Source organism: Nannobrachium achirus (genome assembly GCF_963921795.1).
Source record: "Nannobrachium achirus genome assembly, chromosome: 7".
NCBI lineage: Eukaryota > Metazoa > Chordata > Actinopteri > Myctophiformes > Myctophidae > Nannobrachium > Nannobrachium achirus.
This window is the reverse complement of record NC_137816.1, coordinates 1,169,288-1,183,810: the sequence shown is the minus strand read 5'-3', so window position 1 is coordinate 1,183,810 and position 14,523 is coordinate 1,169,288. Positions and strand designations below refer to the sequence as shown.

Genomic DNA, 14,523 nt, shown 5'->3' with positions numbered 1-14,523 from the left:
AGATGAAATACAATGAAACATTTAAACAAGGTTAACGCTCAAACAAAACTACGGTAAGAGGACAGATGGTGGGACACAGAGTGAGAAAACAGCCACCCTCCTCTCCTTTCACACACAACCCCTAAACACGCACATGCACACAAATGCTTACCACACTTGTATCTTCTACAAGAACACTGGTTCTGTGGGTCTACCATGGAGGCTCTGTCCAGTTGTGTTGTTTCCCCCTTCATAAAACACATGAAAAGGTAAACCTTAATAATAATAATAATAATATCTATTGTCCCCGAAGGGAAATTAGTCTTCACAGTCTGTTCAAACAAGAAACAACACATAACATACAACAACACAAACATATCACATAGACCATACATGGGCAACTGGCGGCCCGGGGGCCACATGCGGCCCCCACCTTCACTTAATGTAGCCCACGGGTTAATACCAGAATACTGATATATTATTGATTTCAGCTGTTACTATTACAACCATGACCTGCTTTAATTCCGTCAGTCTATATTAGTAGCTTAATGACTAGTATAGCAGTATTAAAATGTATTTTTTTATGTCCATTGTATGTATTTGTATGTAACATTTCAGGATTCCAATTAAAAAAGAACAAAAAATAATTCTGGATTCCAATTCAAAAGAAGCAAACATAGCCGATCTACAAGCTGCGCTGCGATGCGTTTTGAGCTTGTAGATCTGCTATTTTTGCTTCTTTTGTATGAGATACTTAGAATGACAAAGTAGACATAGCAATAGCAATATGCAATGTGGCCCTCTGGAGTGAAGGTGAAAATATAGTGGCCCTCGCCATCATCAAAGTTGCCCACCCCTGACATAGACAGATCATCAGTACCCCACTATACACAGAGAAACCCTCTTAGCGACGGGGTGATTGTTTAACACTCGCATGACTAACAGGTCATTTTGACCTGTTTTTGAGATTTAGAAATGGAATTAGAATGCTCAGGAAACACTCAAAACATTTTATTTCATATTTACAAAACGTCTCAAATGGTAGAAAAAAAACAAGACTTTGCTTGTATGATAAGGAAAAATCATGAATGGGAAAATTTCACAGAGTTTCCTGAGCAAACCTAAACCACCTCAAAATCTCAAAATCAGGTTCAGTCATGCGAGTGTTAACAGGTTGTTCAGTGCAGCGATGGCTGAGGAGACAGAACTCCTGCTAAACCCAACCTTGTGCCACTTCAAGGTTCTGTATCTTCGCTCTGATGGCAAGAGGTGGAAGTAGCGATACAGAGGATGATCAGTATGTGTCATTTATTATTGACAGTGCTAAGCGTGCGATGGCCTTGTTGTTCATATCAGCAAGTGTGGGTGATTCTGTAAAGACAGTGTCGAAGGACGGATGGATGGACGGACGGACGGACGGACGGACGGACAGACAGACAGACAGACAGACAGACAGACAGACAGACAGACAGACAGACAGACGGAATGATGGACCAAAGGACGGACGGACGGACGGACGGACGGACGGACGGACGGACGGACACAAACATTTTTTTATATATATCCATACATATACATATATAAGAAGATATTAGGATTGGTTAGAAAGCTAAGAATGTCCTATTTGCACTAGTAAACAAAAAAACTGAATTGTTTTCAGCTGCGTCAGTATTGTGTGTTTCAGCAGAATGGGTGAACCTACCAGGTCACATTTAGGACTGGCCATCTTCTCACAGGCACACTCTGGAAAAAGCAAAAAAAAAACTGTTTACGGAGAACATTATAATTAAAATACAATGAAACATTTTAATTATTAGAGAGTTGCGCCATTGCAGGGTCCATGTAACTGGAAATAGTGACAAATGCCCATAGACTCCAATGCGTTCCGTGAACTTCCAGTTCAGCGCTCTGTCACTATTCACCAATAGGAGTCTATGTAGAAGACCTGGCCTGATGAAGTGAACGGAGGTGGTGTGAAGCCCTTTGCACACAGTGGCTGGCTGCAGCCGTGCGACGAGTGGCTGCGGCCGTGCGTTTTTTTCTCGATCGAACCCAGTTCGATTTGTGCGTCTTGTCGCATGCGGTACATAACTCCTCCTTTTATGACTCCTTTTGGGATCCGCAGCGCCGATTCCGCACAGCATTGCACACCAAATCCAATGCGTTTTATTCATGCAGCAAACGGAAAAAAAAACACAACTATCCTGTGTGCAAAGGGCTTAACTCTCCAATAGAGGGCTCTGATTATAGGCAAACATTTTCAAACACTGAGTTTCAAACATGGCTCAAAGGGGAAATCCAGACCAAAACATATGCCCCCTTAATTTGCCTTTTTTCATGAATGTTCCTCTGTTATTGATGCTCCTCATCTGAGTTTTGACGACCACCTCCTCACTGCTAAAATGGGGCTGGTGCGACTCATCCAAAAGCGCTTATTTTGGCCGTTCCAAAGTTGCTTTTTTCTTCATGAATCGTCTATTTATAGTTCTCTGATACCACCCGAAGTGTTTATAGTCTACCACATATTGACCCGGATGAGAAACGGGCTGTAAACAATGACGCTGTTTCCAAAGCGAGATTCTAGAGTATCGTGAGATTTCCGGTTACTACGCTTTTAGCGTAACTTCTGTAGCGCAAAGAAGGCTTTGTCCTGCAGTTATTACAGCCAGTATATACACAACAAGGCATCTTGGTATACTGTAAATAAAAAAGAATAGCAGCAAAAGAATATAATCTAGTTAGTCTGTTGATCGCTAGAATCTAGTAGTATGAATGATAACGTATGCTTCTAGCGTAGTAAGCTTCTAGAATAGCTTTAGATACGTAGTTACGTTACGTGTCTGCGTAGCTACGTAGCTACGTAGGAAAGTAAACACAGCCGTCTTCTCATCGAGAACTACCAGTGGGGGTCTAACTCTCTCTTGGAACTATAAATATTACGAAAAAAGTAACTTTGGAACTGCCAAAATAAGCGCTTTTGGATGAGTCGCACCAGACCCATTTTAGCTGTAAGGAGGTGGTCGTCAAAACTCAGATGAGGAGCAACAATAACAGAAATCCACCAAACCAGGTAAGAATATTTATGAAAAAAGGCAGATGAATTGGTCTGTATTTCCCCTTTAAGAGGTTATCCCATCACAGCCATGCATCATACATGTTAGTATAAGAGTTGTACCGCATGTGTAGCTGGGACAGCACTGCTCTGGACTGGGTGAGGGAACAACAGACATCCCCACTGGACAGACAGCCGCAGGACACCTGTAAGGCTCACACACTAGACACACACACGTGCACACATGCACGGTTTAAGGTAAAAAACATTTCAAATCATTGTACAGGGTGTGTCTATGTCTGTGTTGCTGTCTGACTGTGAGGGTTCTTCACGTTGAAAAGGCTGAGAAGCCTGTTTTAGTGTATATAAAATGACTATACGTGTTCTTACCACAGTGGTACAGAGGGCAGCAGGGTTAGTATATACTTGTTCTTACCACAGTGGTACAGAGGGCATGGGGTTAGTATATACTTGTTCTTACCACAGAGGTACAGAGGGCAGCAGGATTAGTATACTTGTTCTTACCACAGTGGTACAGAGGGCAGCAGGTTTAGTATATACTTGTTCTTATGACACTTATGACAGTGGTACAGAGGGCTGCAGGGTTAGTATATACTTGTTCTTACCACAGTGGTACAGAGGACAGCAGGGTTAGTATATATTGTTCTTACCACAGTGGTACAGAGGGCATGGGGTTAGTATATACTTGTTCTTACCACAGTGGTACAGAGGGCAGCAGGTTTAGTATATACTTGTTCTTATGACACTTATGACAGTGGTACAGAGGGCTGCAGGGTTAGTATATACTTGTTCTTACCACAGTGGTACAGAGGGCTGCAGGGTTAGTATATACTTGTTCTTACCACAGTGGTACAGAGGGCAGCAGGGTTAGTATATACTTGTTCTTACCACAGTGGTACAGAGGGCAGCAGGGTTAGTATATACTTGTTCTTACCACAGTGGTACAGGGGGCAGCAGGGTTAGTATATACTTGTTCTTACCACAGTGGTACAGAGGGCAGCAGGGTTAGTATATACTTGTTCTTACTACAGAGGGCTGCAGGGTTAGTATATACTTGTTCTTACTACAGAGGGCAGCAGGGTTAGTATATACTTGTTCTTACTACAGAGGGCAGCAGGGTTAGTATATACTTGTTCTTACTACAGAGGGCTGCAGGGTTAGTATATACTTGTTCTTACCACAGTGGTACAGAGGGCAGCAGGGTTAGTATATACTTGTTCTTACTACAGAGGGCTGCAGGGTTAGTATATACTTGTTCTTACCACAGTGGTACAGAGGGCAGCAGGGTTAGTATATACTTGTTCTTACTACAGAGGGCTGCAGGGTTAGTATATACTTGTTCTTACCACAGTGGTACAGAGGGCAGCAGGGTTAGTATATACTTGTTCTTACTCCAGAGGGCTGCAGGGTTAGTATATATTGTTCTTACCACAGTGGTACAGAGGGCATGGGGTTAGTATATACTTGTTCTTACCACAGTGGTACAGAGGGCAGCAGGTTTAGTATATACTTGTTCTTATGACACTTATGACAGTGGTACAGAGGGCTGCAGGGTTAGTATATACTTGTTCTTACCACAGTGGTACAGAGGGCTGCAGGGTTAGTATATACTTGTTCTTACCACAGTGGTACAGAGGGCAGCAGGGTTAGTATATACTTGTTCTTACCACAGTGGTACAGGGGGCAGCAGGGTTAGTATATACTTGTTCTTACCACAGTGGTACAGAGGGCAGCAGGGTTAGTATATACTTGTTCTTACTACAGAGGGCTGCAGGGTTAGTATATACTTGTTCTTACCACAGTGGTACAGAGGGCAGCAGGGTTAGTATATACTTGTTCTTACTACAGAGGGCTGCAGGGTTAGTATATACTTGTTCTTACCACAGTGGTACAGAGGGCAGCAGGGTTAGTATATACTTGTTCTTACTACAGAGGGCTGCAGGGTTAGTATATACTTGTTCTTACCACAGTGGTACAGAGGGCAGCAGGGTTAGTATATACTTGTTCTTACTCCAGAGGGCAGCAGGGTTAGTATATACTTGTTCTTACTACAGAGGGCTGCAGGGTTAGTATATACTTGTTCTTACCACAGAGGTACAGAGGGCAGCAGGGTTAGTATATACTTGTTCTTACCACAGTGGTACAGAGGGCAGCAGGGTTAGTATATACTTGTTCTTACTACAGAGGGCTGCAGGGTTAGTATATACTTGTTCTTACCACAGAGGTACAGAGGGCAGCAGGGTTAGTATATACTTGTTCTTACCACAGTGGTACAGAGGGCAGCAGGGTTAGTATATACTTGTTCTTACTCCAGAGGGCAGTAGGGTTAGTATATACTTGTTCTTACTACAGAGGGCAGCAGGGTTAGTATATACTTGTTCTTACCACAGAGGTACAGAGGGCAGCAGCGGTCTGTGCTGTTGCCGTTGCCGTCTACCGTCATCACTTCTCCCTCTTGACACTGTGGGAGCGCCTGTGTACATGCACCACACACTGGGGGCACACACACACACACACACACGCACAGCCACACACACGCACACATGCACGCACACACACACACACACACACACACACACACACACACACACGCACAGCCACACACACGCACACATGCACGCACACACACAGTATGAGACAAGGTGCAACTGGTCGATTGGTTTTATGGCATACAGCTTTAACTCTCAAATACCTGGAACGCGCCCGAGTCGCGTTAGATTTGAACCACTTTAACCATTATTTTATGCTTTAACTATTGAAAAATAGCAGATATACAAGCTCACAGCGCGGCACCGAGTGCCGCGCTGCGAGCTTGTAGATCTGCTATTTTTGAAAAATCGTGAAAATGTGTGCAAGTCTTTGAATATTTCAATAATTGTAGGCCTAAATGGGTTAAAAGGGGTTTAACTGTATATCAATCCTTTACATTGACTAAGCAAGTGTTCAGTGCCTTGCTCAAGGAAACATCAACAGGAAATGTTTATCATTATTATCATTAGATATTATCATTAGATACCATAGGGATATATTCCACCATATTCAAGTCCAACCACATAATCATCTTGATGTGAACTCGTGTAGGCCTTTACACAACTTTTAAAATGGTTTGAAAGAGTGTTCCCTTAAGCAATTAAACATGAAGACCTTATCATGAAGTCAAATAGATGGAAGAGGAGGTGCAAGAAGTTAAAGCTATACTGTGTAAGTTGCTCAACTAGTGGTCAGTAGCGTCCGCGTCTTTCGGCCGTCACCCCCGCGTCACCCCCGCGTCTGCCTCCACCTCGCCGAGATCTATCTTTAGAGGGGTCCCTGGTTCCTGTGCGTTCAGGCATTCCGGAGAAACGGAGTGTTTCACCCGAGTATAGATAGAGACAAACGGGCGCTTACAAATATGGCCGCCCTATTGTGATAGCTAGCGACCCCACTTCAAGATGCGCTGTGATTGGCCGGCAGTGTATAACCCTCGCTGTGATTGGCCGGTAGTGTATGATGATGTAATTTTTGCGCGAAAACCGGACCCCGGTCAGGATCATAGGAAACATATAAAGAGAAGGCTTCAGAAGCTGAAAATAACGGAGTGGGTGTTCTAAAACTTTAGCGATTTAAGAGTTAGGACAATTTTAAGATTTGTTTTATAAAAAAAGTTACATGGTACAACTTTAAAAGAGAACATACAGGGTAAATCATAGTATAACAAGCATCAGATAAAAAAGCTCAGATCTAATATGTCATCAGATGAGCACCCCATAGGGCAGATATACTGTAAGTGGGCCCCCAAATAATTGGCAAAACACTGGGCTGTATTTTGATTGTCTTAAGTAGCAGCTCTTATGCCTTAACCTAAAGGCCTGTCCATACTGTCTCTGACCACCAAACGTTTCGTCTGAGAGTTCCGACTTTCGGACGTGCAGCTTTCTGAAGTATGGGTAATGCATTTCAGAAGATTCAAGTGACGTTATTTTGTAGTTGAACTGGAGTTTTCTGACGAAAACTTCGGTGGTCGGAGACAGTAATATGGACAGGCCTTTAAGTATAAGAGCTGGTACTTAAGACAAACAAAATACAGCCCTAAGACTATATTGATAATATAACATTTAAGCAGCACCGTGTAACTTTCCTCTTCTACACCAGTGCTGAAATGTTTACCATTGTGCTTGCTCTGGGGATAAATTGAATCTTCGTGTCATGACCTTTGACACAATCTAAATGTCTCAACCACCCCAATTGTACAAGTTATATTGTATTAACAGGCGCTGCTGCGTTGGTAACCAGGTAACACGTCCTTGGACGTGATAACGGGGCCTTGGTGCAGCACCACTGTAATTCCTATCAGGTTCCTGGATGTAATTGGCACCGGAACCCACTAGAAGTATTGACTGCTTTAACCAGTGAAAAATAGCAGATATACAAGCTCACAGCGTGGCACCGAGTGCCGCGCTGCGAGCTTATAGATCTGCTATTTTTGAAAAAGTCGTGAAAATGTGTGCAAATCTTTGAATATTATGTATTTTCAAAGCGAACGTTTGTTAACTCAAATTTTGCTTCTGGGTGGTCCCTGGAACTAAATATTTTGAGATGGGGGTCCTTCACATGAAAAGGTTTGAGAACCACTGACATAGTAGTCTCTCAAGAACAGACTAACTGAGCTCCAGTTAAGTGAAAAGGACCTTTTCTTTGACGATTGCCGGCCAGAATGCTGACATAGAAACATAGGTTTTTCAAAAAACATTAGAAGGATTCAAAAGACACTTATAGAATCAAATTTTCACGATTTTTCAAAAATAGCAGATCTACAAGCTCGCAGCGCGGCTCGCGGCTTGCGAGCTTGTATATCTGCTATTTTTTAATAGTTAAAGCATAAAATAATGATACACAAAATGTGTCCCCGTTCTGAATGGGTTAAACATGCTCTGAAAACTCACACACCCCACCCATCTGGCCACTTGCAATGACAGCCACCATGTGTTACAGTAAGTGGTTACAAAATGCTTTAGAGATTGTCCCTGATCCAGAAATGGTCGCTCTCCACCTTTCCTAGATCAGGGCCCTGCACTTGAACATCTCTAAAGCGTTTGCGGCCCATCCATCGTATCTGACCACTTAAAGCAGTGGTTCTCTAACTTTTTCATGTCAAGGACACCCAAATTGACACTTATCAGCCCGCGGACCCCCATTTGAAAAGATATGCCACGGACACCCATAAGAGATGATTTTTACAGCTAGCCGTGATTCCCAACCATTTTAATTTCAAAGACTCCCAGTTTGACATGATTTAGGGATATGGACCTCCATTTAATGGTATATTTCTATCTCTGAGACCCCACTTTATATATTAAAATCAATGTTAATTTAACTCTGAGAGTGTACAAATGGAACCAAATGGATCCGTTATCCATTTGGTTCCATCTGTATACTCTCTGAGTTACATACCCATAAGGGTCCATTTGGTTCACCATCATTGAGCTGGGGACCCCCTGGAACTCCCTCAAGGACCCCTGGGGGTCCCCGAACCCCACTTTGAGAAGCAATGACTTAAAGAACTCACTGCAGATGTATGCCAGACAGCAGCTTCCATCAGCCCTGGTGGCGATCAGAGTCTGGTCCTCCCTGCACGTAGGGACGTCTGACTCACACAGCTCTGGATCACACTCTGAGACACACAAATACATTTTAATACTACTATCTTATATATACATTCCTCCTATTGCCGCATCCCACTTCCACGCCCATTAACGCCCCCTTTACATCGACTTCAACTCATAGGTAGTCGGCGTCTAGGACGTAAGGAATACCGCCCCTACATGGTGACAGCCCTCCATTGGCTCATTCCCAGCTATGGGACCGGCGGATCCAATTTCAACAGAGGGGGGCGTAGCCACACACACACACACACACGCACGCACGCACACACACACACACACACAACCCCTAGAGAGCGCAGCCCCTCCGAGAGTGCAGAAGCGCGCGTGGAGAGAGAGAGAGAGAGAAAGAGAGAGAGAGAGAGAGAGAGAGAGAGAGAGAGAGAGAGAGAGAGAGGCACGTGCCCCTCACAGGCACAGTCAGTGAGGGGATGATGGGGGGGTGGAGAGTAGAGAGAGTAGAGAGAGTGAGCGGAGGGCAGTGTATCGAATTACAACAGAGGGAGGTGTGTCGTGTTTTCCACCGAACGTGAAGCCAGTTACACAACATTTGGTTACCCGTCGAATTATGTTCCACCTCTGCCTGGATCCTGCTATGCATTCACAGAGCTTTTCCTGTTAACAACGTGGCGAGGGGGGAGAGACAGGAGCGCCGCTTGCGGCGCGACTTTCTAGTACTAGACATTAAGCTACTAATATAGTCTGACGGAATTAAAGCAGGTCATGTTTGGAATTGTAACAGCTGGAATCAATAATATGTCAGTATTCCGGTATTAACCAGCGGGCCGCATTAAGTGAAGGTGGGGGCCGCATGTGGCCCCCGGGCCGCCAGTTGTCCATGTATGAACTAGGGGTTCAGAGTCTTGCTCAAGGACTCTTCCACACTAACTCTGGGGGAGCCCGAAATCAAACGGAGAACCTCATGGTTCCCATCCGGCTGCTCTACCCGAGCCACTGCCGCCCGCGCACAGTCGCACACGCACACACACACACACACACACACACACACACACACACACACACACACACACACACACACACACACACACACACACACACACAGCACAGCACAGCACAGCACAAACAAGGGAACGTTGTATTATCTAAATGTGCTGGGTTGTGAGTGTACAGAGATTCTTTAAGGTACAATTTGTGTTACCGTCAAATTTAGAGAACCAACAACTATCCGACCAGGCAGTTAACTGCATTTACCCGATACATATCGTAGGTCTGAGTAGTCCATGATCAGACATCCATGGATCAAAGTAACTTCCAGCTTGGGCAGGAAATGAACAACTAAGCTAAGCTACAATCAGTGTTCCTGTATCTTCACTGTTCAGAGAGCCTCTACTCACCACATTCATATTCAGGGCAGCAGGAGTGTTGTCTGTAGTACGACACCAGCTTCTCTCCGTACTTACACTCAGGAGGGACGGCGTCACAGAGTGTGTGGTTACAGACTGTAGAGACAAACGATGGACATACAATAAACCCATTCCCAAGATGTGCATGTGACTTATGGGGGCTAGTGTTACTGTAAATAGTATTAAAGAAATCACTGGCTTATTGTGTCTAAAGATATATATTTTTTTTAACTTTGTATTATTATTTAAACGTGCTAAAACGATAGAAAGCAGTAAATGAAAACATTTTAACACTCACCTTTTCTTTTCTCAAATTACAATCTAAAATATGAACCCTTATTGTAAAAAAAAACAAAGTTGTCCTTTAAGCGAAGTAGGGTAACAATTCCCTTCACAAGGATTCATGTTTAAGGGAAACATAAACTAAAATAAATAATTTGAAAGGCTACACACTAATTTAAACAAAATATGAATTTAAATTCTAGTGAACCTACCTAGTACCTATTGTACCTAATTAATTAAAATGTTGCTAAATGTGGCAGTAGGTGTGGTTAAGGTGTCAGCAGTAGCATAGAGCCAGGCCAGAGTGAGGCAGAGACCACCCAAACTGTCTTACGTGGCTATAAAGAACGTCCACACCTCACAAAGCTCAACCTGTAAACCAAATGGGACACAGCTAGCCTAACGTCACCTCACTCTAATTTCTGTAAACTGGCCGGCACATTCCATAGTCAGTTTGTCTCGTTTAGCTCGTCTATTTAACTTAAGCGCTGTGGCAGTGAAACATTAAAGCTGACATGATAACACAGGACGTTCAGTAGCCTTTATGACCTTCCAGCTAGCCAACAATCACTGCAAAGCAAAAGCACATTACAAAAAAAGCCCCCTCGACTTCCATTATAAAAAAATATTTAGGAGGGGGAAAAAAAGGTGGAAGGACTTCTTTGGCCTACTGGCGACATGCTGAACACCCCCACTAGGGCTGGGACGATATAAACATTTCATGTCACGATTATTGTGACCAAAGAAATTGCAATTTACGATATTATCGCGATAACCGAAATATTCCCAATAGGCCTATCCATAATCCTGGGGCGGAACATTTGCCAAAGAATTACAGATCTACAAGCGTTGCGACGCATTGTGAGCTAGTAGATCAGCTATTTTTTTTTTTTTTTGCAAAGAGATTTGGTAAATAGTGATAAAAGACTGTATCAAATACGTTATTTCCAGGTCCAATAATAGAGGGTTTAAATGGTACTGGATATGCAGCTCGGCAAATAAAAGGTGAATGACGGAGGATCATTTCACGATAAATTTAAATCTCCACGATAAGATTATTGTGAGTGTTTTTTATCACGATAAACGAAAATAACGATTATCGTCCCATCCCTAACCCACACACAGAACAGCCCCTTTAATAAAGTAAAGTGTCGTGCAAACGTCGCTCCCTGTGGGTTGGGTTGCTTACTGCAGGCTTTCCGTGGGCAGCAGCTGGTGTCGTCTGTGACAGCCAGGCTGACAACGATCTCCCCGACGCGACTGCACGTCGGCGCGGGCAGCGCGGAGCAGTTGTACTCCACGGGGACGATGGAGTCGTTGTCGCAGCGGTACATGCAGCAGCCATCTTTGGACGCCTTCCACACCTCGCCGTCGGAACGAGGCGTGCCGGAGCTGTCTGTGCAGGCTGCACACGCACGCACGCACGCACGCACGCACGCACGCACACACGCACACACACACACGCACACACGCACACACGCACACGCGCACACACGCACACACAAGCATGCACAAACACACACACACACACACACACACACACACACACACACACACACACACACACACACACACACACACACACACAGATTCTTTCTTTAGATTTTTCTTTACTAGAAGCTGGGCCGCCCTTCGGGCGGCCCAGCGTCTAGTCGGCGACCTGGCCAACTCGGGAACGATGTAAATAGAGAATGAATGCCCCGCCCTTTAATGCAAACCCCATTATACCTGTTGTCATAGGACCTGTTTTGACCATCTGTTTGCCTGTGTCCATTTATGCCCATATATGGAGATATCTGTATCTGTCTGTCTGTCGGCGTCCATTTTATGTCCATATATGGAGATCACTGCAGATATAGTTCTGGGTCCATTTTATGCCCATATGCCCATATATGGAGATATCTGTCTATTTGCGTCCATTTTATGCCTGCCCCACCCTTTAATGCAAACCCCAATATACCTGTTGTCATAGGACCCGTTTTGACCATCTGTTAGCCTTTGTCCCCACCCTTTAATGCAAACCCCAATATACCTGTTGTCATAGGACCCGTTTTGACCATCTGTTAGCCTTTGTCCCCACCCTTTAATGCAAACCCCAATATACCTGTTGTCATAGGACCCGTTTTGACCATCTGTTTGCCTTCTGTTAGCCTTTGTCCCCACCCTTTAATGCAAACCCCAATATACCTGTTGTCATGTTGTCATACTGGGTCCATTTTATGCCCATATGCCCATATATGGAGATATCTGTCTATTTGCGTCCATTTTATGCCTGCCCCACCCTTTAATGCAAACCCCAATATACCTGTTGTCATAGGACCCGTTTTGACCATCTGTTAGCCTTTGTCCCCACGCTTTAATGCAAACCCCAATATACCTGTTGTCATAGGACCCGTTTTGACCATCTGTTTGCCTTCTGTTAGCCTTTGTCCCCACCCTTTAATGCAAACCCCAATATACCTGTTGTCATGTTGTCATAGGACCCGTTTTGACCATCTGTTTGCCTTCTGTTAGCCTTTGTCCCCACCCTTTAATGCAAACCCCAATATATGGAGATCTCTGCACACACAGTACCGGTTGCGGAAAACTCTGATGTCAGACATCCGCTCCGCATTCGGGGATTCATTTTATGCCCATATCTGGAGAACGCGCGTGCCGGTGGGAAGAACGGTTCTCGAGATTCACATACATACATACACATTCACAGAGATTTTTTGTTGACTCCTGGCGTACGTGATGTCAGAGCCTTTTATGAAGTGACGTCACAATGAGTCAGCGATTGTGCCGATTTCCTCAGGAACAACAATGCCCATATGCCCATATATGGAGATATCTGTCTATTTGCGTCCATTTTATGCCTGCCCCACCCTTTAATGCAAACCCCAATATACCTGTTGTCATAGGACCCGTTTTGACCATCTGTTAGCCTTTGTCCCCACCCTTTAATGCAAACCCCAATATACCTGTTGTCATAGGACCCGTTTTGACCATCTGTTTGCCTTCTGTTAGCCTTTGTCCCCACCCTTTAATGCAAACCCCAATATACCTGTTGTCATGTTGTCATAGGACCCGTTTTGACCATCTGTTTGCCTTCTGTTAGCCTTTGTCCCCACCCTTTAATGCAAACCCCAATATATGGAGATCTCTGCACACACAGTACCGGTTGCGGAAAACTCTGATGTCAGACATCAGCTCCGCATTCGGGGATTCATTTTATGCCCATATCTGGAGAACGCGCGTGCCGGTGGGAAGAACGGTTCTCGAGATTCACATACATACATACACATTCACAGAGATTTTTTGTTGACTCCTGGCGTACGTGATGTCAGAGCCTTTTATGAAGTGACGTCACAATGAGTCAGCGATTGTGCCGATTTCCTCAGGAACAACAATCAGCTCCGCGTAAGGAGATTCCGAACGTTTCGCGCCGCTTCGGGAAAACCGCATGCCGAGTCGGGCCGAGGCCCGGCACTGCACTCCGCGCCGCAGCGGGGAACGCGCGTGCCGAATCTGAAGCCGGTGGGACGAACGGTTCTCGAGATACGCGGATTACAAACAAACAGACAGACAGACAGAGATTTGTCGCATTTATAGATAGATGATTGTGCATAATCATCATCTGTGTTACTCTGAGTGCAAACACTGATCCTCTATTGCAACTATACAGTCATGTAATTAACTCATCTAGTGCCACCACTAGATGGAGCCAACTCCTGCTCAGTGGCCGGCTGAAGCCCCATAGACGAGCGCTGTAGCTGCGCAAGCTCTGCTCAGCCGTGACGTGCGCGATGACTTTCGTGCGTGTCATCACTATGCGCCGGAAGGCCTTGGCTTCCATTACCTCTAGGCTAATGTTATTGTTAGAAGCACATTTTTCGGCTATTTTGCCGCGAATAAAGGCTGTCCTCTTCCAGAAAAGCATAGATTCAGAGAAAATGGGCTTCAAAGTTGGCCATCTGCATTGGATTACATTGAATAAATCGGCGGAATATACACTTAGCGATCGCGGTAAACAACGGCGGCCCTCGGACCACCTACAGCGTCAATAATCAGTTCACGGTAAGGACCAAAGCAAGCCGACGCTAGCTGACAAAATGAGCCGATCTATTTCGGGATCGGCACTCCGGATTGCGTCGCTAGCCAACAAAAAGCCGAACTAGTTCGGCCATTTGGCACTTTAAGGGTT

The 14,523-nt window shown here is 44.7% G+C and overlaps 1 protein-coding gene across 1 annotated transcript in view; it reads right to left on the bottom strand.

The window, feature by feature from the left end:
• Positions 1–14,523, bottom strand: part of otog (otogelin) — a gene marked incomplete at both ends in the record, with an annotated part of 160,880 nt that overhangs the window by 16,540 nt on the left and 129,817 nt on the right. Inside the window, 7 exons of the mRNA XM_080729331.1 lie at positions 152–227; positions 1,682–1,722; positions 3,155–3,253; positions 5,438–5,545; positions 8,598–8,702; positions 10,047–10,151; positions 11,527–11,742. Of these exons, the coding sequence (XP_080585457.1) occupies positions 152–227; positions 1,682–1,722; positions 3,155–3,253; positions 5,438–5,545; positions 8,598–8,702; positions 10,047–10,151; positions 11,527–11,742 (750 nt within the window). The remainder of the gene's footprint in view (positions 1–151; positions 228–1,681; positions 1,723–3,154; positions 3,254–5,437; positions 5,546–8,597; positions 8,703–10,046; positions 10,152–11,526; positions 11,743–14,523) is intronic.